This window comes from Ambystoma mexicanum, chromosome 13 (genome assembly GCF_040938575.1).
Source record: "Ambystoma mexicanum isolate Mex_15411 chromosome 13, UKY_AmexF1_1, whole genome shotgun sequence".
Taxonomy (NCBI): Eukaryota; Metazoa; Chordata; class Amphibia; order Caudata; family Ambystomatidae; genus Ambystoma; species Ambystoma mexicanum.
Genome location: NC_090938.1, coordinates 593,426,382 through 593,451,628, shown reverse-complemented (window position 1 = coordinate 593,451,628; position 25,247 = coordinate 593,426,382). Strand labels below are relative to the sequence as shown.

The following is a 25,247-nucleotide window of genomic DNA, read 5'->3' as shown; positions in this document are numbered from 1 at the left end:
CATTCTCTGCACGGTTGGGACTCAGGTTCTAAGAAGTTAGCAATAAAACAGTGGCACTAGAGCCTTCCATCTTGGGTAGGGGATTGTCAAGAATTCACAAACAAGCCACATGTTCACATTACCCAGTTGCGAGTGGTACAATGGTACTGAAAATGCCATCGGCATTCAGTTTACCAGATGAGCTGGAAGCCCATTCGTTGCCTGTGTCCCGGTCACTGTCGCCTTCTTTGGTCTCAGTGACGGTATTGATTGAGGTACTGGAGGAGGAAGCTGTGACCCCAGGATTCCGCTTACGGCGCCTGCCAGAACACTTGGACCTTGGATTGTTCAGCATAACATATTCTTTAGCCCCTTCCTGCAAGTCAAACATTCTTTCATCACAAAACGGTATAAACAAAACAGGCTGATAATGTGTTATGGCATCCCAACTTGAATGTAGCTAACTAATACAAATCGCATATCGTGATTGCTAAACAAATAAGAAATTAAGCATAACATCTGATGCAGAAAAGGAGGTTGGATCTCTGTAGGGGACATTTAATAGCAATTGGTTAATGTTGTAAAATATGTTGTTTTTTTCTGTGAATGTTGCACGCCTTCATAAAGACAGACACATTTGCTTATTCCCCACATAAACCTTAGTTTTGCCAAAAACACCCGCCAAACATCTGCCAAAATGGAAGGCCGAGTTGGACTCGTGTGGAAGTTTGCGACTTTCCACGTTAAATTGGACTTTAATTGCAAGATTAATTGAACATGCAATGAACCTTCACCCACTTCAACTATTTTTTGTTTCTGTGCCAATTTGCGTTACTTCATTCATAAGACAAAAAGCAGTGAACAGCATGTGGAAGAGCGTGTAGCAGAATGATTGCCAGTGGTGATTATGAATAGTCACCATGGGCTTGTTGCGAAGCATCACCTGAATACCCAAATATTTGCAGGTGGTAGTCAATCCTTGGGACAACTTACTCCTTCACTTTCTAGACTACTGAATTCTTTGCACTTGGTTGTACAGAGTGGACTACTAGACGCTATAGTAACACGCAATATTTCCCAACACTCCCAAGACAATAAGACATGTAGAAATACAAGCTATCAGCAGGGCGCACAAATTCAAGTTGGAAGTTACTAGCCAGCCATAAGAAAAATCACTTCCCACCTCAATTCTATACATACACACAGCACACTATTTCTTATTCACCAAGAGTCACATATCACTAGGTAATGCAAATCTTGCACTCTGCTATCGGTATATAACAATGTATGCTTACTATCTTAAAACAAGCTTAGGGAGCGTGGCTGTTCTTCCTTAGCCCTTAAATTGGGTAGTTGCACATAAAAGCCTTTTCAGTGGTGCTTTTCCAGACTGGTAAACGGAATTCCAAAAGATTGGGCTTGGTTTCCATCTGCACTGCCTACAGTATTAACCAAAATCGGGGTCTGGCCAAGCACCAAACCTCTAGAATAGGGAGCAAAATTAATTTGGTAGGCACAGGATGGTAATCAGGCACAGGGGGCCCTCTTCCAACTGCACGGATACTCGCACATACCTAACAGTATTCTGACTCTCGCATCTGCACCATAAAACAATTGCATGCAGCTGTCCCCCACGATTAATTCGGCCTAGCTGCACACATAATTTATTCACAACCTTGCACACCTCAATGATCTTTAGAACGCAGCTATGCCCCATAATAAATTCGGCCTAGTTGGATACATAATCTCATATACAAGCACCACCTCTGCTAGACTGCAGCTACCCCCCAAGACAATTCGACCTAGCTGCACACATAGTACTGGTCTCACACAACCTTCAGACTACTCCTAGCATTAGAATGCAGCAACCCACCACGAATAATTTGTCCTAGTTGCACACATACCGAGTGCACACACGCACTACTTACTACCCTACTTCCTCCACTGACCTGGACTACGTCCCAGAGGGCATTCAACCCACAGGGTGTTGAGATTATACCAATGGTGAAAGGCGCTATCCAAATGTCCAATAGCATAACATAACTTTCCGCCAATTGGAGAAAATCACTATAAACACTATAGATCAAAGCTTGCTCATCGTTCCGTATGTAATAAAATGGGTTGGATGATTTTTTCTTTGTAATAAAAAAAATGGGGAAGGGTTTTCAAAGGTATAAGAAAATGGATTCCATGTACCCATCCATGATCACAGTGCAAGAATTAAAACACAATACTTTGTTTCCAAAGATTTGAGAAAGAGTTGGATAATTTGAACCCTCAGGCTTCAAATAATGTATGTGCATGTGAGCTTCTCCACAACACCACCATACAGGTGTATGCTTTCGAAAGAACGTACAGCATTCAACATTACAGAAAGCAAATAGATAGATAAACATGTAGTAACCTTCATACTTTTGCTCAGCCCCTGAGGAATGTCCTGTATTAAGTTACATCATAAGGACAGAAACATGTTGGGCTATATTTTGTACACAGATTGATACAAATTAGTTTGATTTAAAATGTGTATGACGTTTCAAGAATATCTGTTTTGATTAGTATTTTGTCTTGGACAAGGGATGACTGTTATTTCTTTTTTCACATAAGTGCCTGTGATCTTATGATTTTACCAAATATGTTTTTTTATTAAATTATTAAAGTAAACTTTGTAATACCAGAGAGTGTAATGATCCATGGTTGAAATATGTGGGATCTTTTATCAGAGATCTTTCCGGTGGGTCCAGAAACTAGAGATGCGACCTTCCTTTTACATACTTTAATGGTTTCTATGTCCCAGGCAGTGGGGTGGGAAGGTGTTGCTATAACCCCCAAAGTCTTGGGCACACCGTTTATATATCATATGATCTTAATATTAACATATTTTGAAATTCGAATACATGCAGATTGAAACATTCTAAATTTAAACTGGCAATTTGTCCATTAGTGACCTATAAATTGTTTGAACGTCTGAAGGTACCATGCGTTACTATCTCAAAATCATGTCAAATAATACCTAGAGACGTGTGGCAGTGAATTCCCAGAGGAGTACTCGTGAGACAGCTCACCTTTACATCTCGTGAAAGTCTGAGAACACGTATCATTTATTGTTTCTCACGTAACTTGATCTAAGTGTAAAATCGCTGCCTTGGGAGAGAGTCTATCTAAAAGAAACCAACTATTGTGGTTTACAAAAAAGCAGGATGTTTTCTATTCTCGATCCACTCATCTACCTAATAACATTTGAAATCAAGTATATATTCACTCCAGCTCACTGGCCTTTCATCATGTTTTTCTGTAATAGGTGACATAATAGTTTTAGATCTTAACATTGTTATCCTATTTGTATGTGTTTGATGTATTCTAGTCCATAGAAATTAAGCTGCTTACCTCATAGTAACTGTTCACTATTGTGACCGGTTAGGGACTCCTCTTGCCGAATTCGGTGTGGTGTCCCAGCAGTCACTATATTTGTTTTTTATTTATATAGTACTGCTGATGTAACGTGGGAGAGTTTGTGGCATCTTAATTTACAAATGCCAAAATCGTAATCCGACGTATAATACAAAGGTGCAATGGGCATTCGCACTCGGCCCTCCTGAATACGTGTCTTGTTTCCTTGAATTTACTTCATTGGAAAAATATTTATTTTTTTTGTTTAAATTGATGCTGTTAAAGTTCATCTTGGGCAAGACTCAAATGTACTATATTTATACTTTTATCTATCCTTATGATCCATCAATTGGAAACAGTAGTAGATCATATCCACTCAATCTTCACTACATTATACTTCTTTACAGTAGTCTTGTCAGTTGATGGTGAACCTGATGAAATGTCACTTGCAATTAGTGTAGTGCTTACATACACTCAAGTGTGTCCTTGCTTGTTATCTTATCTATGTATTCCTATACAAAGGCATAGTGAAGTCATTGACGGTATACAGTGGTATAGTGGTATATGCAGGACTGTCCGAATTGAACCAAATTGTGTAGAGTCTGTCTCATGGCATGTGACCATCTCACAAGTCTAACCCATCCCACACCATCACATGTTCATATAGCATTATTGTTCACACAAAAAGTTCTAAGACCCTATCCACATTCTGTGCATGAATACGCTAGTGCTGTTCACTCTAGATTTGCAACCATACATGAGTTCTTTATTATACAGTTAAATACATATTTACCTGTGTACCTGTTGTTCTCCAGCATGGGTCTGGCATGGATTCGCATGCACATGAATATTCCCTGTCGTCATGCTGGGAATCCTCAGTAAAAGAAAAAACTGTTTCAGTTTCGTTTCTAAATTGTCTTCCTCCTAGAAACCTACCACTGAGCTCTGGGTCATACTGCCCCCAGCCAATGACTGCTTCTACCCAAGCCCCTCCTCTGGCATCCATCTTCATATTTTTTAGCACATAAAGTGGTAGTAGGACTAAGAGAAGAGCCGGAGAGGGGCAGGAGGGAGGGTTCAAATGTGAATCCATGCCAGACCCATGATGGAGAACAACAGTTACAGGTAAGTAACTTGTTCCTTCCCCAGCATGGGTCTGGCATGGATTCACATGCTCATGAATAAAGAATACATAGCAGTACACACATGCACAACCACGGGAGGTGGCAAGGCGCAACAGAAGCAATCTCTTACCTCCTCACCAGGCTCACCTTCAAGTGAACAGGTTGCGCAGCACTGCTTGGCCAACTCCCTGGAATCCCTGTCGATGCATTAGAATTTTGTGAAGGTGTGCAGCGACTTCCACGTAGCAGCCCTGCAGATGTCCAACAGGGGCACACCAGACAGGAACGCCATTGTACCATTGTACCAGCGACCGCTCCAATAGAATGGGCTCTCGGATGGCCAGGCATGGTTGGTTTGCCAACCAGTGACAGTGATTGATACAGCCAGAGAGCCACCTGGAAATGGAAGCCTTGGACAGGGCCTTCCCATCGTTCAAAGGGCCAAAGTTCACAAAAAGCGGAGAAGTCTCCGTAAACTCTTCGTGCGGGCGACATACAACTTCAGCACTCTAGCCACATCCAGTGAGTGCAAAGTCCTTTCAGCCGGTGACGGATGCGTCGGACAAACACAGGTTACCAAGGGCTCGTTGAGATAAAATTCCAACGGAACCTTAGGCATGAAGGAGGGGTGCATCCACAGCACCACCTTCGTCTCATGAAAAGTCAAGTAAGGCTGCTTGCACGACAGGGCCTGGATCTCACCTACTCGTTGTGCAGAAGTGATGGCCACGAGGAATGTCTTCCACGACAGAAACTTGAGCGGAGCTGAATGCATAGGTTGGAATTGAGCCCGGGACCTGGTGCAGAATTGCACCTCCTTCCCTGGTGAGAAGACCCACAAGCATTGGCAGCTTGACTGGAGGGGACGCTGACATGCTGAGAAGGTCTGGGTACCAGATCTGCCTCGGCCAAGCTGGTGCGACAAGGATCATACTGCACTGGTACTGTCTAAGTTGATTGATGACTCAAAGAAGCAACAGCAACAGAGGAAACACATACAGAAACAGGCCTTCCCAAAGGAATGAGAATGCGTCCCCCATGCTCCCCGGCTGGGGGAACGTGCTGGCGAACCTCCGGCACTTGGTGTTCGTCGCCGTCGCAAACAGATCAATCTGGGGACTGCCCCTTTTGATGAAAAGGTTGTCCACTTCGTCCTGCCGAAGCTCCCACTCATGGCAAGAGCGCAGCTCCCTGCTGAGAGAGTCAGTGACAGTGTTCTTTACTCCCTCCCGGTGAAACGGAATGAGGAACAACCCCTGGGCGATGGCCCAGTGCCATAAGTCCTGCGCCTCTTTGGAGAGCGCTGGGGATCTGGTGCCCCCCTGTTTCCAGATGTAAAACATTGTGGTGGTTATGTCCGTGAAGACCCTCACCACTTTGCCCTTGAGGGACGGCAGAAACAACTTGAGTGCCCATAACACTGCCCGTAGTTTCAGAACGTTGATGTGTAGCGCCTTCTCCTCTTGCAGCCATAGGCCTCTGGCGTGAAGACGTTTGGTGTGGGCTCCACATCCTACCAGGGAAGCGTCCGCTGTGACCGTCTTCTGGTACGTGGGGCTCTGGAAGTCCATGCCTCTGGCGATATTGAAGCGCAATCCCTTATCGCTCTACAGAACTCCTCGTCGAGCGCGATCCTGTCCTGGAAGCCTACGGACACCTGGACCCAACGGGTGTCGAGGAACTCCTGTAGAGGGCGCATCCGCAACCTGCAGAGCCGAGCCAGGTATATACTTGAGACTTGATGGTCCTCACTGTCGCAACCCTTATTGCTAACAGCCATTGCACTTTGCCTAGGATGGCCGATATCCTCTCCTCCGACGGGGATGCCAGGCAGGACACCGTGTCGAGCCTGGATCCCAGGAACAGTGCATCCTTTGATGGAGTCAAGCAGGACTTTGCATAATTCACCGATAACCCCAGTTCCGTCAGCAGGCGGACGGTCCTCGCTGTGTGGTGGACGGCAATGTCCCTTGATCTGGCCCGGATGAGCCAGTCGTCCAGGTAAGGATACACGTGGATCCATTGTAGTCGTAGATGGGCCGCCACCCGAGCGCTGGGTGCTGACTTCAGTCCGAAAGGAAGAGCCTTGAACTGGTCATGCTTGCCTTGAACGACAAATGGCGCACCTGCAGTGTCCTTTGTGTATGGGTACGTGGAAGTACGCGTCCTCTAGATCCAACAACAACAGAACGTCTCCCTCCTCCAGCTGGCTGCACACATGCTGCAGCATGATCATCCTGAACTTCTGGGACTTTATGTACTTGTTTAGTTATCGTAGGTCGAGAATGGGCCTCCATCCCCTGGTCTTCCTTCTTACCAGAAAGTACCTTGAGTAAACTCTGGAGCCCCGGAGTCGCTTTGGAACCAGCTCTATCGCCCCTTTCTTTAACATGGCCCAAACCTCCAGCAGCAGCTGAGGGATGTGTAGTTCCTGTCGGGCCACCAGTGGTATTCAGGGACACCTTCGTTGAAATTCCAAAGTGTGTACGTGGGCAAGAGCGTCCAGCACCCATCGGTCAGTGGAGATGGTCTCCCATACGCTGACTAAGTTCGCCAGCCGGCCTCCCACCGGGGGGCAACGGTGGGGGCCTGATGTCTTGGTCGGTTCAGTCCTGCTTGGCCGTAGGGGCACCGCCATGGGAGCCTTGATGACGACGGCGGTCACCTCAGAAGGCCTTGGAGCGACCCCTGATGGCTTCCTGGGTCAAGGATAGGGAGGATTGGCAGCAAGAGGATGAGCCCCCACCAAAACCCTTTGAAGACCTGCTAGACTTTCTTCCTGAGGAACGAAAGGACGGCCTGTGTTGTTGTAGGGTGCCTAAGGCATGGGCCGTCTGTGTTGGCCTTGATGGCCTGGAGGGATTAATTGATGGGGTTCCCAAACAGGCTGTCTCCATTGGACAGCAGGTCTAGGACCCTTTCCTGGCCCTCCTGCCTGAAGTTGGTGGGCTTTGACCGCGACACGACAGCGAAGGCACACCCTGTTGCCCATCTGGCGCAAACCTGTGTCCGTAATGTCCAGTGCCACTGCGATGGCGTGGTCCGACGCCACCTACCCTTCCTGGAGGATCTCTAAAGCCTCGACCCGCTTGTCATCAGGGATGAAATCCAGGAGTGGAGCCATCTTGAACCAAAGCTCCCGGTCGTATCTGGCCACGATCGCCAAGGCGTTGGCCGCATTCACCGTCGTCGCTGCTGAGTAGATTACCTTCCTACCCATGGCATCTAATTTCTTCCGCTGGTTGTTCGGGGGTAAGGATGAAGAGGATGATGAATTCGATGACTTTTTCCTGGCGACCGCTGAGACCACCGAGTCCGGCAACGGCTGAGACCGAAGACACTTGGGCGCAGCCTCCGGCACCCGGTACTTTTTCTCGAGCCAGTCTCTCTTAGCTGAAGCAGGATCCTTCAGTAACGCTAGCCCCTCATCCCAGACGTCGTCCAGGAGAGGCACCGACAGGAAAGTCTTCCTCTTCGCCTCCCGGCGTTGATACAGGAAGCCCTCCTTTTCCTCCGGTGTGAACTGGAAGAGCTCCGACGCCCGGGCAATCATGAAATGAAAAGATCCCACCTTGTCCGGTGGAGAGGCTCTCGGTGCCGGTGATGCAGGGTCTCCCAGTCCTGCGTCATCATCCGTCATCGCCTTCCCTTCCCCGTGCCCCTTGGTGGTTAGGGGGGCCAGCGACGGTTGGAATGGAGGCGTCGGGTGTCGCCTCCTCTTCTTCACCGCAGGTGGCCTTGGTTTCAATGGGGTCACTGGCGTTGCTGCTGGTGGAGTCGTCAGCAACCTCCTCTGAATCTCCGATACCAACGTGTGGAGCGTCGAGAGGATATCCTGTGACAAATCTCTGGGTGGCACCTGGGGGTCGGGTCACTGGTCCAGTGCCCATGTCGTCCTCCCCGTCGGTATTGACAATATCGTCATTGTCGTCGCCTTTGGCAGCCGTCTCCTCGAAATTCCCATCGTCATCGCTGTCCCCATCGTGGATGAAAAGTCTCTCCTCGTCGGGCGAAGCTCTTCTCCTGGGTTTCACTATCAGCTTAATGAAGACTCTCTCCTGGCAAGTAGAGATATTTTGGCCGTCGCCAGGGCACCCTGGTTGGGATCTGCCCCTTTTGCCTTTGAAAGGGAGGCCACCACCATCTGGATCGAGGAGGATGCTTTGGCTTGGACCACCTGGGCCTTCACAGGCAGGTCAGCCATCTTGGCCTTCTCCTTCACGGAAGCTCCGACACCTTGTCCTGCTTGGCCTTCTCATTCACGGGTGGCTCAGATACCCTACCCTTTTCCCGCAGCTTTCCAGGAGTAGCTGACTTCCTCTTGGACAATGAGCTGGAGCGGTGGTTGGAGATCGAGGCAGATGGAGAAGATGAACGTACCCTAAACGTCTCAGGACCCGTGGGAGCGGCCTTGTGTTGGGCCCCCACAGATGGACTGCCCACAAAGGACTTAGAAGCCCGCTCAGGTTGGCTGGATCCGGAAGATGCATGCCCCTGAGAAGCACCTGGGGTAGAGGCCCTGGCTTGGAGCCACGCCACCAACCAGGCATGTCAATCCTTCATGGTGCGTTTGGAGAAACCACGGCAGATCTCACAATCTTCTTTATGTGCCAGGTGTAGACAATACAGGCACTGGGAATGCTTGTCATGCGAATAAACATTCTGCAAACCGCAGCTGGTGCACAGCTTGAAGAGGCAAGCTCTGTCCTTCTCCTCCGACATGATCCGGGCGGTGTAGGCCTGAAGAAGTTCTGGAAGAACACTCGACGATTTCTGCCCTTGAGGGGCGATGAAAGATGCCGAAAAACAGATCCCTGTTAATTGGAAGAATAGCGATGGGAGCACACAGACTCGATTGACCGAAAAAAATAGACATTTCTTTGCTATCAAAAAGTGAGAAAAAAAACGCAGAGAAGCTCGAAGAGCAAAACGCGAGGACTCCCAACATTTGAACATGCAGTAAAAATCTGAAGATGGCTGCCAGAGGAGGGGCTTGGGTAGTGGGCAGTCATTGGCTGGGGACAGTATGACCCAGAGCTCAGTGATTGCTTTACAGGAGAAAGACAGAAACTGAAACTGGTTTTTCTTTTACCGAGGATTCCCAGCCTGATGACAGGGAATATTCATGAGCATGTGAATCCATGCCAGACCCCATGCAGGAGAATAACCATATATGAGATCCTGTGTCATGCATTTAAGCACAGTTAGAAATATAGGAGAGGTAGTATATATGTGGCTAGTCCATTGTTGCTTCCATTCTATTGGCATCCACAAGAATGAGGGCTTGTCAAGCAATCCCATAGTTGGAGAAACACATTCATCTCATGCTCTTTTTGTACTGCCTGCATTTTACAAATAAACCTGGATTCCAACTGTCTTAGCTCCAACTCAAGGTCACCACCTCTTTTGCCAAATGCTGCTATCTGAAGTCCAATAAATCTCACATATTTCTGGTCATCCATTTGATGGTCTCTTTGACAATGAATCACAAGAGGTAGTTTGGGGTCCCGACTTCACAGGGTTGGTTGCAAGGTGCTTTTGAATTCTAGTTTGCAATTCCTGAATTGTGCTGCCGACATATATCTTCTTACACACATACAATAGCATATACAACAAATTTAGTTTGACCGTTGATACCATTTTTAACATGTTCTTCCATGCCTAGTTGATTAACAGAAACATTTGTATTCTTATGTGCAAATCTGCAGATATTGCAGTTCCCACATTTGCAAACCCCTTATCTACTGGTTTGAGCCATTCAATTTCACTTGGGGTCCTGAGCTTGATATTATTAAAAACCTGATGGACTCAATGTGTTTCTCAAAGTGGGTGCTTTAGTAAAGATAATTCCAGGTTTCTAGTCTACAATGTCTCTGAGGTCCATCCATTAAAAGCAAATACCACTGTTTACGGAATATGCTGTATAGAGTGTTACTATATTTTCTGTATCTGGTAATCACTTATCTGGTAATCACTTTTGTTCCATATGGATGTTTCCTTGCCTCTTTGTTCCTAGGTATCAATATTGTTCCTCTGTCCGTACACTTTGCCTTATCTTATGCTTTCTTTACATAACGCAGTTTGTATCCTCTATCGTAAAGTCTTTTTGCTAGTAGCTCACATTCTTGTGCAAAATCAAGTGATCTCAAAGCCAGATTGTGATCAATACTTCAACTATGTCGCATACGACGCATGCTTTATCAGACTGTCAGCCGAAGAACTGAAACGACACACAACATAAGATCCATGATACAAAATAAATACAAATCCATGATCAACATAGTCATTACTAGCCTCAAGTCGGGTAAGTAGAAACACGCTCAGCAGTTAGCGCAGGCAAATGCCTCCGTGGACATTCACAATATACACAAACATTTGCACTTGTGAAGGACAAGCTTTCTATTTCAAACTCCCACCTACTACTAAAAGGAAATAAGATTGTGATCCCTTCTTCCTAAAGCAAATGAGTGCTCAACTTTGTGCATGAGGGGCACAGATTTGTGCTCGCAACAAAACAACTACTGCGTCAAAAGGTATGGTCCACCTGCTAGAATCAACCTCGAAGCAGTGCAACATATGTCAAAGCCTGCAACCAGAGACACATCCCGAGTCCATGCACCTGACCCTGTTGCCTGAAAATGCCTGGGAGGAGATAGCAGTGGACTTTGACCCATTGCAGTTGGAAATCTTAGATGAACACTCACGTTACCCCGAAATCTAAATAATACAGTCCACGGCTGCAGCTGCTGTCATACCAGCACTGGACAGGATATTTTGCACATATGTGATACCCAAGACTGTAAAGTCGGACAATGGACACCCATTCAACGGCAGTGAATTCAAGTCATTTGCTGCATATATGGAGTTCCATCAAAGGAGGATAACTGCATTATGGCTTCTAGTCAGTGGGGCCATTGAACTTTTTATGTCTAACCTCAAGAGAACGGTACGAATATCAAACATGACCAGTAAGCTGTTGGAACAAAACATCTATGAGCTACTACGAGACTACAGGAATAGAACTCACAGCGTCATAGACAAATGCGCAGTAGAACTAATGTTTGGCAGACAAGTACGCACAAGACTCCCACATGATAGCCAACGTGAAGATGCAACACAGGAAGTACTAACTCAATCTAAGGAGACATGACGCAGCATCAAAGGAAAAGATGAAAGCCTATGCTGACAGAAGAAGGAAAGCTCGTCCATTGGCTATCCAAGTCTTAATAGCCAACACATACTGCATAAAGGAACACTGCCTTATGACCCAAAGCCAGAAACAGTAATACATAGAAAGGGCCCAATGGTAACAGCAGAACGATGTGATTGACGAGTCACTCGCAGCATATCCTTCTTCAAAAGGGTATCACACCATTCGCACCAAGACAAATATGATGACGACATGACACCTGCAGATACGCATGAGGAGTCCAGGTATGCTGGAGTTGAATATTGGCCACACAACGAAGAGATTGTAGAACATGACAACGAAAAATGTGAACATCAATATCTGGATAACACACAACCTTGACGACTGATAAAATGACCCGCACGATGCATTGAAGAGATTGGCTAGTAGCACTAGTAGACTGCTAATTGAGGGGGGGAATGTAATATTCTATTTGCATGTCTGTCAGTGTCTTAATGTTTTAAGACAGGATGACGATGGAAGGAAGTGACAAAGGTGAGGAGCTGTACGTGTCTCCGGAAATAAAGCAGCCCTTGTAATGCATCTGAAGCATCCGGCTGTCCTTGTATGCATGGGCATATGGGACATGAAACAGTCCACTTGCCCCCTTCCTGACTGAACCCTAACCACTACTCTGCTAACCCAGCCCGTACTGTCCACTTTCCATTGCTGTGTCCTGTCACAGGACGCTTCACACTGGTTTACGAGTAAAAGGTAATCTGCGCAATACCTGGGACACATCTACTTGAGCGGTCATTCTATCAGTGTTGCTACATTGGATTGAGGTGTTAAATGAACACATGGATTTGTATAGCATAGTTATACAGTCCAAGCTCCCTTAAGGTGCTTGCTTATATAAGAGGTGATGTGATGGAAGGTGAGGAAAATATGATGTTTTAGCTTTATTCTGAAAACAAGAGATATGGCTTAATTCCTCATTGTTATAGGGACATTGTTGTATAGGTGAGACACTTAAAATGCAAAGTGACTGTCTCCAGCATTCTTTTGAGATGCAGCAAGTTTCCAGAGAAGGTTTTTGTCTGCTCCACATAGAGAGCATCTAGGGTATAGCAAGGTAGTTTGCTGTCAAGGTATTTAGGGTGTTTTCAGCAGATATGTCAGCATGGTTTCTCTCCATAATGCGTTCAGGACATGAGAGGAACTGACCTAAAGCTAAGCAATAGGGATTCCCCCAAACCTTCCCTGCTCACCTATTGATAGCAACAGCTGAGCATTCAAAGGCAACTCTTAGGTGGGTGCCAGATGGCTTTCAAGGTACAGCACAACACACACATATTACATTATATAAGGAAATAACTGTACAGTCAAAACCTCCCACGCTAAATCCACCAAGAATCAGCAAAAACAGCACCTGTGTTAATTCCTCAGACTGAATTATCTCCAAATATCAAAAACCCATTATCACAAGATTGCACGTTTAAAAACATCGGAACTACCTCCACAAAAAAGGTGGAGGTAAATGCATACAGGTGTCATAAATCAAGGTCCAGGTGCACCTGATCTACTCAGGTGGAGTATAAAAGGCCCACACCCACCGGCCAACACACATCGAAGTAACATGGAGCCACAAGCAGACGTAGATTACGGGCTCCACAACCTGGTACTCTACATTGAGCTACAGCAGCATACTGGACCACAGCAGGGAAAGAAACAGGCGCAACCAAGGCGTAGGAGACGCTTACAGTTGAGGGCACCAATACCACTTGTCCGACCATCCCCATGGACATTCACAGACAGCCAAGTAGTCACCTTATAGTGACTGGACCGTCCAAACATCGCCGACCTGCTCACCGTGACACAGGCACAACTGCAGAGTGCCATTTCCATTAGAACAGCCACGCCCACCCATGCTGAAGCTTGTGGCTGTCCTACATTTCTGTGGCACAGGTGCCTTCCAACACACAGTAGGTGCACTGCATGGCATGTCTCAGCCCACATTTTCAAAGGTACTGGACCAAGTCCTGGATGCCCTAATGATGCACGCACATCATATCCATATCCATGCTCATCACCCAGGCACAGGTGCATGCTGCCAAGGCAAGGTTCTACAGTATAGCACATTTCCCCAACACCATTGCGGCATTGGACTGCACACATGTGGCATTGGTACAACCCCAGGCAACAGACCAGGCATACCGCAACCGGAAACAATATCACTAGATGAATGTGCAGATAACCCGAGATGCTGATTTCACCACCAGTCACTGCTGTGCCCGATATCCTGGGGCCACACATGATGCACTGATTCTGCCTAACAGCACCCTGCCTGCGTACATGAAGAGGCACACAGGACAGCACACCTGGCTCGTGGGTAAGTAGCACTCAAACCTGACTGCCAAAAGCACCGACATACACCTGGGGCTCGTAAGCAGTAGTAAAGGGAATGAACCACAATTCCCATGATGCAACAACAATAATACCCAGAATAGTCCAGGCACCCTGACCGAACCACCCCAGGACACACACCCAGGACACACACCCGACACGTGATGGCACAAGGCATCCAGCCATGCAAGGCAGCACCATGCAATCAGGTCGACGTACAACCCATGTAAGCGTATCCATGTACAATACATGGCGTACTGCCACACCATAGCTGACCAGTGTATTGCCAATGTCACATCAGTGACAGACTACACGTGATTGCCGACTCCCATAATGCGTATGACAAGCAAGGTAGACATGTTGCCCATGTCCCAACAACCCCCATGCACACAAGGTGTCCTGTGCCCATCCACTGAGACATGCACATACGGTATGCACGTCAACACCATGCACTTGTTCCCCGGACCACACACCCCCATGTCTCACACTGTCTATTCATGTCTTGCAGGTGACGCTGGTTACACGCAGGTGCCATGGGTCATGACCCCTATAAAAACCCTGCTACACCACAGGAGATGGCCTATAATGAGGCACAGAGGAGAACAAGTTCATGCATTGAGAGGACATTTGGCTTCCTGAAATTCAGGTTCAGGTGCCTACATCATACAGGCAGAGTGAAAAGTGTGAAAAGGTTTGGAAAATCATAGTGGTCTGCGCCATGCTGCACAACATGTGCATATGCAGGAATGTAGCAATGCCTACAGATGAGGACAATGACCCCCCTAGTTCTGATGAGGAAGAGGCAAGAGGAGGGAACATGGCACCGCAGGCCATACGTGGGGAAGCAAGGGAAAGTTGGATGGTCCGATGGGAGCTCATTGACATTTTTAATTTCTCCAGACACATGACACCCAAACATGCAATGAATGCAACTGTCTAAATGCATTAAATGAATACAATGGGCCTCATTACGACCCCAGCGCTAAACCATGGTGCTATTAGCACCATGGTCCATGCCGGGGTCCGCCATGGTGAATGGCGGAATTACCGCCCCATTCCAAGGTTGGCGGGGCGGTAATTCCCCATTCACCATGGGCCCTTCCCCATTCCCATTTTTGCCCCATAGGGCTCAATGGGAATGGGGAAGGCGCCAAGTATGGTGCCGCAAATTGCGGCACCGTACTTAGCACCAAGGTCCCTTTGCGGGTTGGATTTTAACGCCTGCAAAAAGCAGGCGTTAAAATCGCCAACCCGCAAAGGGGCCTCGTAATCAGGCGTTAAGGGGTTAATGGCGCCGCCACCTTTTGCGGCGCCGTTAACCCCTTAACGCCAGGGTTGTAATGAGGGCCTATCAATATGAAGAAGATTCAAGTGTGTTTAATATTGGCAACAAGGTTACACCATCCCCCACAACAACTACCACCCCATCACTAACTGCCACCCACCACCCCATCCCCAACACCAACTACCACCCCCACCCCGACACCAAGTACTACTCCCATTAGCGCTTGCACTTATCCCCCTTGTCCGCAGGCCTGGCAGCATTGGAGGCACTTTGTTGTGAGCACCTGGGCTGGGGGCTCTGCAGTTTCTATGTGTTAATATCCCCGCAAAGATATTGCCATACAAGAATGGTGCCATATTTTTGCAGCAATATTAACCCATTAAACCTGCGGGGGACACCGCTGCAACCCCCATATTATTTTAAAGGGAGCGGGGGACATTTACCCCCAAAAATATCCCCAGTAATAATATCGCCTATGGCCGTTCCCGACGACCATATATATGGCGATATTATTGGTGGGGATAATATTACCCGATACCGCTCTGCAATGATCCCTCAGTAGGGGTAGCGGACTGTGAGCTCCCTGCACGCTTCCCTGTAGATGTTCCATGCTGAGATGTATGGCTCTGGCCATGGTCTCATTTGATGATGAAATTTGTTCAGCCAGTTCTCTGACCCTCTGGCTGGTGAGACAGAGGCTTGTATTGCATGTAACTGTGCTCACAACCGTCTCAAGGTCCCCAGGATGCAGTCACGCATGGCATCAGCATGCCCCAAGTGTTCCTGTGCAATAGCGCGCATGGCTGCCTGCCTCTATTCCATCCGGTCCAGACGGTCCCAAATGCACTGGTGGTGGTGTTTGCATTTGGTCATGTACCTCGTGCTAGGCATGATGCTGAGCATCCCTGGCCTGCTAGTCAGATGAGACCTACGCATAGCGCAGGGCACAGCGAAAATCATGCTGGGTTGTTGGTGTGTGCGGTGGGGAGAGGCTGCGCAGGGGGGATGATTCAGGGGGAAAATGGCAGACGGGGGAATGTAGGTAGCTGGATGCAGGGCAGGTATCCTCATACTGGTCTACATCCATGCCCGCAGTGGCCTGCTGTGATTGCTGGCTCTCATCCGCACCCTGACCCACCTGTGCATCCACATTCAGACCCGCTTGTGGCACTGTTCTAGCATCTTTGTTGCGGCACCGATTGCACACTTGGGGTCTGCTCTGTGTTGGCCCTGTGGGCTTGTCCGTCTGGACAGCCGGATTGTCTGTCGGGGGCCTGATGGACTGGTGCCTCTTCTTGGGTGGCACACTACCACTCCATGAACTGCCTTGAATGCTTGCTGAAGTGCTTCGTGCTGGCATCATGGAGAGGCCAGCCTCCTGGGACTCTTCATGGGTGTCTTGAATTCCTGTTGGGACAAATTGACATGTGCGTTACCACATTAGTGCTGAGGTGCTTTGCATAACAACATTCACTGTCACTTGTACTGTGTCGTTACTGTGTGTTGGGCCTCCTGGGGGGATGGCATCATGTGTCGGCCACTGTGTACATGGACGAAATTGCGTCTGGACGGCCATTTGTGGGTTTGCCAGCTTCATTTGGAGGTGCGTCCAAGAGATTATTTGGGCTATGGGTTGTCATGTACAGTGGTGCATCTGGACTGTTGGTGGCAGGTATCTGGTGGTGCTGTCAGGTGGATGGAGTGCATTTGGTTGTGTGTGGGTCAGGCCCACATGTTGTCGGATGTGTGTGTACTCCTCAATGTGTCTATACATGGGCCATAGTAGCTGAGGGCTGCGAGGCAACTATCAACAGTTGTGCATCCATGGACAGAGACAAGTTGCATGGTGGCGATGTTGACTGTGCATGGGTGTCATGCCAGGGGGTGTCCTGTAGCCACTGGTTGCTGTCATTGGGGCCTGGTGCCTCACATGGTTGTTGATTGCTTGCTGGGGGTCACGTCGCTTGCGTGCATGCCTGGCAGTGGGGGTGTTAGAGCATGCCTGCAGGGTTGCCCATTCATCATTGGATGGGTCACTGTGGTACTCAGCAGATTCAGCTTAGCTGCTGGCTCCTAGCTCTGCCATGCCCACGCCCTTGATCCCAACCATGTGCAGTATCCCATTGACCATCTCCTCCAACAGTGTCAGTTGCATGGGTTCCACTGTACCACCTCCAGTGGCAGCTGTCTCCCGGCAGTGAATGGAGATGATGCTCCTGACCCTGGCCTTGAGGTCATTTCACGTCTTCTTCGTGTCCTCAACATCACGTTGGAAGTGCCCTACGGCCACCGCCTTGACCCTGATTTCAGCACATCAGTGTTTTTTGCACTGTTGCCCTGTCTTCTTGTGAGATGCCAGTGTAGCTCCTGCTCACTGAATTTGGGCTTACGCTGCCTCATATCGGCCACCCCGCCCTTGCCCTTTCATGAGGACATGTTTGGCCTTCACTGGGTGTCTGGGTGGCACTCCTATCTCAAGATATTCGATGGATTGTGATTTTCAAAATGGCCACCATGGAGCTTCCTTTTATAGCGATCGCGAATTTCCACCAGCAGAATTTCCTCTGACCAATATGGCGCTAACAGTAATTCTGCCATTTTTTGACGAAATTTTGTTGTACCACGGGTTGTACAGAAGTAACTCCGCAGGGCGGATTTACCATTATCGCCATTGGTGTGTGCGCGCACCCGCCAGGTTGTAATTCAGAGGTAATTCCGCAGAGACCCACAGCGGTAATGCTAAATCCGCCACAGCGGAATTACTGCTGATTTACTGCCAAACTCGTAATGAAGCTCATAGTATTTAATTATTGTGTCAGACAATCTTGTATAGCTTTCTTTGGCAATCCCTAATCTTCTTGCTGACTTTTTGGTGTTCCAGACTTATTTTCGTCAAAACAGTTGCTTTTTTGCAAAGCCCCCCCGATGAATGTGATTGATTTTCGATGTGCTGCAAAGTGCCCCATCTTGGTAATAGCTTCTGGATTGGCGTAGTCTTCTTGCAGTTTGGGACACAACAGAGGGTTATACCAGGTACCTCCAAGGTTGACTAGGACAATTGTGGGCATACCCAATCACAAGGGTATGACCTTTCAAACTTTTGGCACCCACTCATTCACTGATGGCTGCCTTATTCACATGTTCCCACTCTTTAACTGAAAATGTGGATTCAGCACAAGAATCACATAATTCAGGAATCCGGCCAGATCTGGTCTTGGCTCTTGTATTCCTTTGAGGCGGGAAGAGGTAATGACCATATATGGCGACATCTGTCCCTCATTACCCTCCTTACCTCATAGAAAGAAAGTTTTGCTGCATGACTCAGTAATGTATTTTAATGCTGGAGCAGGTTTTAAAACACCCAGGGAGCAGCAGCAAGCACTAATCAGCAAATCTGTGCCACCCACAAATCAAATGGATCAAACACAGCAAAACAATACAATGTGACTGTGAGGAGTCAGAAATTAGAGTTGGACACAAGGCAACCATATTTTGGGTTAAAGACTTTTATTGAAAATAAAAGGGTTGGGAAAAGGCCTCTCCGATCGTGCACTAACAGGAATTTCCCTACCTAAAACCAAAAACGAAGGATCTGTATGTGTCAGGATGTCAAAACAAAACTGTCATTGTCCAAAATTCTATTCCAACCCTCACACTAAAACTAAACTCTAAGGTGAAAAAAGAAACTGTATTTAACCTTAAGTGGTTTGAAAAAGTGTTCATACAGGAACATTATTTAAACAAAGGTTTCTTCAAGGATAAAGCTCTTGACTCCAGGGAGTAGTTCCCTTCCCCTGGATTCTTCTTTACTCCTTGAGGGGTTTTCACAACTGTTCTTTGGGCCTCTCTTGGCCAAGTATAACACATGCACAAAAACAGCTTGATTTCACAATCTTGGTTTCTTTAAAAAACAGTTCTTTGGGCCTCGCTTGGCCAAGCACAACACTTGAACAGCAGCTGTAATTTCTGCGAGAAACCTGAATGTGTCTCACCCGCTAGTCCCCGGGGATATGTCATCCAGGTGGCCACGACACAGCCATTGCTTTTGGATCCAGTTCCTGGGGGTGGAGCAGTGCACGATGATCACCTGGGTGAGGGGTCTTCGGGGAGTGGGAGTGGAACACTGGAATTGCGAGACGCGGTATCCCCTTCCCTGTACCACATTTACAACATCCTACTAGGTGGGATATTTAGGAACACAACCCCCCCCACTTTCCCAACCCGAACACTTTCTCACAGACAGCTTGTTATGAGAGAAAACGGACTAACACCTGAGCCGTATACCTGACATATCCCAATACAATGGTAAGGCAAATACTGACCATTACACACACCTGACTTCCATTACACGTCTCCACATGAATAAAAGGCGGAGCACGAGAGCACACTCTGAGCGAGGCAAAGCACACAAGGAAGCAGCAGTTCCAAGATGGCAGTTTAATACAAGGCGAAAGATGGCTAAACTGAAGGGGATCGCAAGGAGGAAAGTGCCCGTGACCTTTTCGACGAGGAACCCTTACTTTCATGAACTTTCGAGAATAGAAAACGTATGAGCAGGAAACCAGGCTGAAGAATCCTGCAGTGTGTGTCAGAGGTACCCAGCGCTCTTATGTGTCGATGGTCAATGTGGGGAGAATCGCTTGCCGCCGTGGTATTGTCCTTGGCACCTACAACAAAGCAGCACCAGTGAAGTCAGCACAGCCGGTGAGTTGGGAGACTGATACCAGACCAGTCTGTGTTGAATTCAAGGTTGCAAGCGGCAACATTGTATAGTCAACGCTGAAGCGAACATTGTATGAAGTATATGTGATAATCAACACGAGTAAAATTGAACAACAGATGAGGGAGAGAACTTTGAAGCCAAAATAGAATACATTACACAGAGTGGTCCGGCACTGCATGTGTGCTCATACGAAAGTCTCTGTAAGGTATCCAACTGAAAGAGTGAGAAAGAATTGTGAACAAAGAATTGTGAATCGTAGTGGTCCTGCAACGTGTCAAGCAAAATCCTCTGCACAATTGAAAGTCTTTGACGTTAATAGCGTAAAGAAAGTTGATGACAAAGTAGATGAAGTTCGTCCGCGCCTGGCAGAGGGAGATCAGCCGAGAGCTTTTGGTTAAAGCAAGTTTGTTTTAAAAAGTTAATTGGTCGGAGCCCGGCGGAGGGAGACTAATTGAACATTGTGTAAAGAGGATCTGAGCCCGGTTGAGGGGGATTCGGGGTGAGCCGTGAATCACCTGAGAAATTGGAGACAAGAATATCCTAACAACATTGTGGTAAGAACAGAATCTGAGGCACGCTGAGGGGGATCTGAGGGGATCCGAGTTGAATAGTGAATCACCTGGGAAATTGAGAACTTGTGAAATCCTAAGAGGAAAATAACAGGATCTGAGCACGGCTGAGGGGGAGCCGAGGTGAATAGTGAACCGCCTGAGAAATTGAACACTTGTAAAATCCTATGAGGAAAATAACTTATTGTTTGTTTGTCACATCAGGCCCTCTGAAAGAAGGGACTTTGAGAGGCAAAGCGTGCTGAAAACATGGGGAAGGGAGGCCAACGGCCTGAATATCCGGACATCATTTTGTGAACACTTCTTTCTTTTTCGGAACACTGTTTCCCACACTATTTGTATTTAGAGTTAAGGATTGGCAATAGGTTCATTAGTAAAAGGCCTTTTATTTTGACAAGACACTACTAGGACTGTGTATTATTATTTGATGGTCTTAACTTGCTCCCATCTGTAGATTTAGGATTAGATAGGCTTTTTTCAAACCCTTTTTGAAGTTTAATAAAAACCCTTGAACTATGGTCACTTGTGTCTGTTTTACTGTTGATACCATGCCTTCCTTACATTTTTCTCTAGAACAATTCTTTGGGTCTCTCTTGGTAAAGGGTAACACTCACACACCGAACTTTCATTGAGCTTCACAATGTTGGCATCTTCCAGAACTGTTCTTTGGGCCTCTCTTGGACAAGTACAACATTTGCATACCAAAATGTGTTGACTTCACAATGTTGGTTTCTTTCAGAAGTTATTTATTTTAACACAATCTTTGTCACTTGGGATACTCCCCTGCCTGGACTTTTGTTTTACACACTTGAGATTGTCTGGTAAACTCTCCTGCCAGGACTTCCAATGTTCACACACTTGTGACTGCCGGACTTCTGCACATTCAGGTCTTCTGCCCGTTCCAAAAGCTGCTTATAAATTATATTAGATAATGTATCTTCCTAATATATTATCTTCGTTCTGTTTCTTTCATTTTGGCACTGTGTACATTTACACCTCAGCAAAGGGCTTATTTTTGTCTTAGATGCCCTTTTTTCCATATGCCCCAAATTCTGCTTTCTCTCGGGTAAGTAACTTTCACTTGTTTGACTTTGTTGTGTGTGTTCGCTGATACACTCCATTGTCCCTGTTGCTCTCAGGAAGACTCACCAGATTCTGTAGGTATTTGTTTATTCTCCCACGGTCAGCCGGTAAAGGATTCTCTCCCACACGGTATGCTTTCCTTCACTTGGCGGTCCTCGCAGATTCCACTCAATACGCCTGCTGTTCTCTCAGCTCCGGTCAGCGAAAGACTGCTTTTTACCGTTCTTCACTGGCTCATGGCATTCTCGCAGCGTACCACGGCTCAGCTGTTCCTTCTTCCTCCGGTGGTGCACCGTCTAGCTCCACCGCACTGGTTCTGGATTCTCGTCTCTCTGCTCCATGCTGGGAGGTGCAATGCTTTCTGGCCAGTCGGCACATCAGCTGCCATCCATTCTCAACTTAGACTGCTTACATTTCTCTGGCACAGGTGTGCGTACGGGAACACTGGATTGCTCACTTGGTATGCAGTCTTTCCTATTCCACATTGCTCGATCTCTCCTCTTCTTTGTCTCAGTACTATGAACTCTGGGAATAGAAGTCCAATTGTTGGGCCTCATTTTAAGTTTGCTGGTCTGGAAACAACAGTAACAGTAAGCTTATCGGCACCATTGTTTCCTGACCGGCAAACTACGGGTTTGCCTGCTGTAGCCGCAACGGTATACCGGCACTGTTAACAACTATCGGACTCTATGGGAATGGGGATTAACGATTAAAGAAATTGGCGGCACCTGACTTCCCAGCCAACGAACTTGGAAAAGTCTGGTGGCTCCAGGAAGTCAGGCGCTGGTAATATTCAGCCATGAAATATTTGCCAGAGACGGCGCATATTTCGCCCTCACGGCCATGTGTAACAAGTTGCATTGTGAGATGCAAGGGAATAGTTTCTTACCTGTAACTCCATTTCTCCAGCATTGGTATCTTTCATGGATTCACATGCTTAGAATATTCCCCGTCGTCAGGCTCCTCGGTAAATTATATAGACCTTTTCCATAGGAAAAATTTCGACACTTTTGTGTCCTATCTACGTCGTTTTGGGCCGCGTACGCCTGCGCCACTAGGACGTAGAGGTATAAGTAGCCCCGCCCCCGCGGCTCCCTCACATTTCAACAGTCTTCTAAAGTAGTGGGATTACCTCGAGTATCTGCTAATTTTGCTATGTTGTGCATTCTTTTTCTTCGACTTCCTTCGAAATGTCTGGAAAGGCGTTGTTTTGTCCGTGTGCTACATGCGGTCTTAAGAAAGTGTATGAAGGTGATGGGTATATGGACTGTATTTACTGTCTTCACCCTCATCATTCGGCCGACACGTGTGAGATCTGTGAGGACCGAAACAGACGCCTGGTGACTTGGCTCAATGACGGGGCGGGTGCGTACCCTGCATCAGAGGTAGGCTCTACTGCCTCGAGATCTAAATCTCTGGTGCCCCCTCGTTGGTCTGCGTCGGCAGAGCCCCCGACGAAGAAACCACGTTCATCGGAAAAACACCCCTCTGATAAACATCCTGCGAGGGACTCTTCGTCAAAGAAACGTCGTCCTCTTCTTCCTCCTCATCAAAAAAGGAGAAGAAATTGAAATCCTCCTTGAGAGACCGCCATGGCTCTACCTCGAGTCGAGTGTCGTCGACCCACAAGCCGAGTTCAAAACCGGCGAGTGCGCCAAAAGGCTCTGCGCCAAAAACTTCGTCGACGGTCAGATCGTCAACATCTTCTTTGCCATCTGTGCCTGCTCTTCCCGCAATCACTTCGGCGGGTCAAACAGCGGTTATGGAGAAGATGTCGTCGACGGTGGCACCTTCGGTGGGTTGGCTGCCGGAAGTTTTCGACCCGATCTTGCCTGAGGCCTTGTTGCAGCCAGAAGCGCCCCTTTCCATCTCGTCAGCGGAGGATGACCATGGTCCGATCGTACAGCCGACTGATCTGGGGTTACGTGCAATCAGTTCCCAACCGCCTCGTCCTTGCTGAATCCCCAGTCTCAATTGTACCTGGAGTTGTTGAACACGTTACATAAGGTGTTACAGCGTCTGGACACGCAGTTGCCCCACACTGATGTCCCGACGGTACTGCAGGCTACGCCGGTCGTCTCGGAACCAGGCCCAGCTCCTTGCTCGACGACCAGAATACCTACAACTTGCCCGGTGGAGGAGGATTGTTCTCGCCCACACTCGGAGGAGGGAGAACTGCCGGAGTCGGAGTCAGAGCGTGAAGGGTCCCTTTCAGACATCTCATTATCCCCCTTAAGGGACCCCACATGGGAGTCGGATGCGGAGATGGAAACTCCAAAGAGCCCGGCGCAACCATCACCGCCGGATGACATCAAGGCCTTCCATGCAATGATGGGAAAAGCGTGTGCGGAATTTGGCCTGGCGCCGGAAGAAGTGAAGAAAGATTGCTTTCTTTTCGATCATATGGGCAAGAGAAGAAAATCGATGTTTGCTATCCCCATTTTGGACCATGTCTGGCAAGAGGGGTTGAAGACCATGCGTCATCCTTTCTCAGAACCTTCTGCATGCACATGGAAACATTCTGTTTATAGAGAAGGAGCGTACGTGCTCGCTGTAAGCGCGGACACCAGAACAGATGAATCTGAAGAGGACATCTGCAGCTAACCATGAAGTAAGTCTTTTTGTTAATGCAGACTATGGGAGGTACATCACGGCGAACAGCATAGCATTTGTACAAAGTACACTCCGTATTACTTTCAGGATGCTCCTATCCGTTAACTAGAGGGAGTGGAACAGAGACTAAAATTTCACAGGGAAGGCAGAATTTCTATTATAAATGTGCATCCGGTAAAACCGGTAAGTGGCTGTGTGAAAATATTAGCCAGATAGGCAAATAAGGCATACTCAAATTAATCAGGACTGGGGTATCACCCTCATATCATTGTTTATTTTGAAACAGCAGCATTGTAGAATACTAGTACATGGCTAACAGCAACAACATTATTATTGTGGTAACTGCAGATTAATCTACCTAAAGAACATGGGGTAAGAGACTGATTTTACCATTGACACGCAGCTATCTTAAGGTTTATATTTCTTTGGGAAACTTAACTTGGTTTCAGGTTTCTGATTACTTATGCTGATATCATTTTTTCACAGAATTACACAGTTCGTGGGGTGAGTTTTTCAATCTAGAAATTGGGAACCGCTCACACATAATCTCAGGTTGCATTACTGTCTATAAATCCAGCTGACACTATTATGAGACATGAAGGGTTTTCACATGCATGCTACCACAAGAAGGGGGAAGTGAATATGTTAATCAGGTCATCGAGACACCATTTTGGTTGAATGTGAATCCTTGCATTTTATACTGGAATTTGGCTGCTCAGACAAGGACTTTAGCCATTATATTCGTGGGATGTTCTGACCCACTAGGCTCTGCCCTGCAACATCACTGTGTGCTGCTTTATCAAAAACAACAGCATGGCTGCCAAAAAGCCCTATGCGTGCTAAACATCTGAGAAGTGCGCAAGGAAAACCGGAAAATAGGCTGCCAAATCTATTTTGCCTATGTCAGTGGTAAAACAGGAGACCACACTGCCAAAACCTGTCATTGGGC

At 47.4% G+C, this 25,247-nt stretch overlaps 1 protein-coding gene across 2 annotated transcripts in view; it reads right to left on the bottom strand.

Moving 5' to 3' along the window:
* Positions 1 to 25,247, bottom strand: part of EZH1 (enhancer of zeste 1 polycomb repressive complex 2 subunit) — an 834,444-nt gene that overhangs the window by 182,462 nt on the left and 626,735 nt on the right. For both annotated transcript variants that reach the window (XM_069634417.1, XM_069634418.1), the window contains exon 12: positions 175 to 355. In XM_069634417.1, the coding sequence (XP_069490518.1) occupies positions 175 to 355 (181 nt within the window). The remainder of the gene's footprint in view (positions 1 to 174; positions 356 to 25,247) is intronic.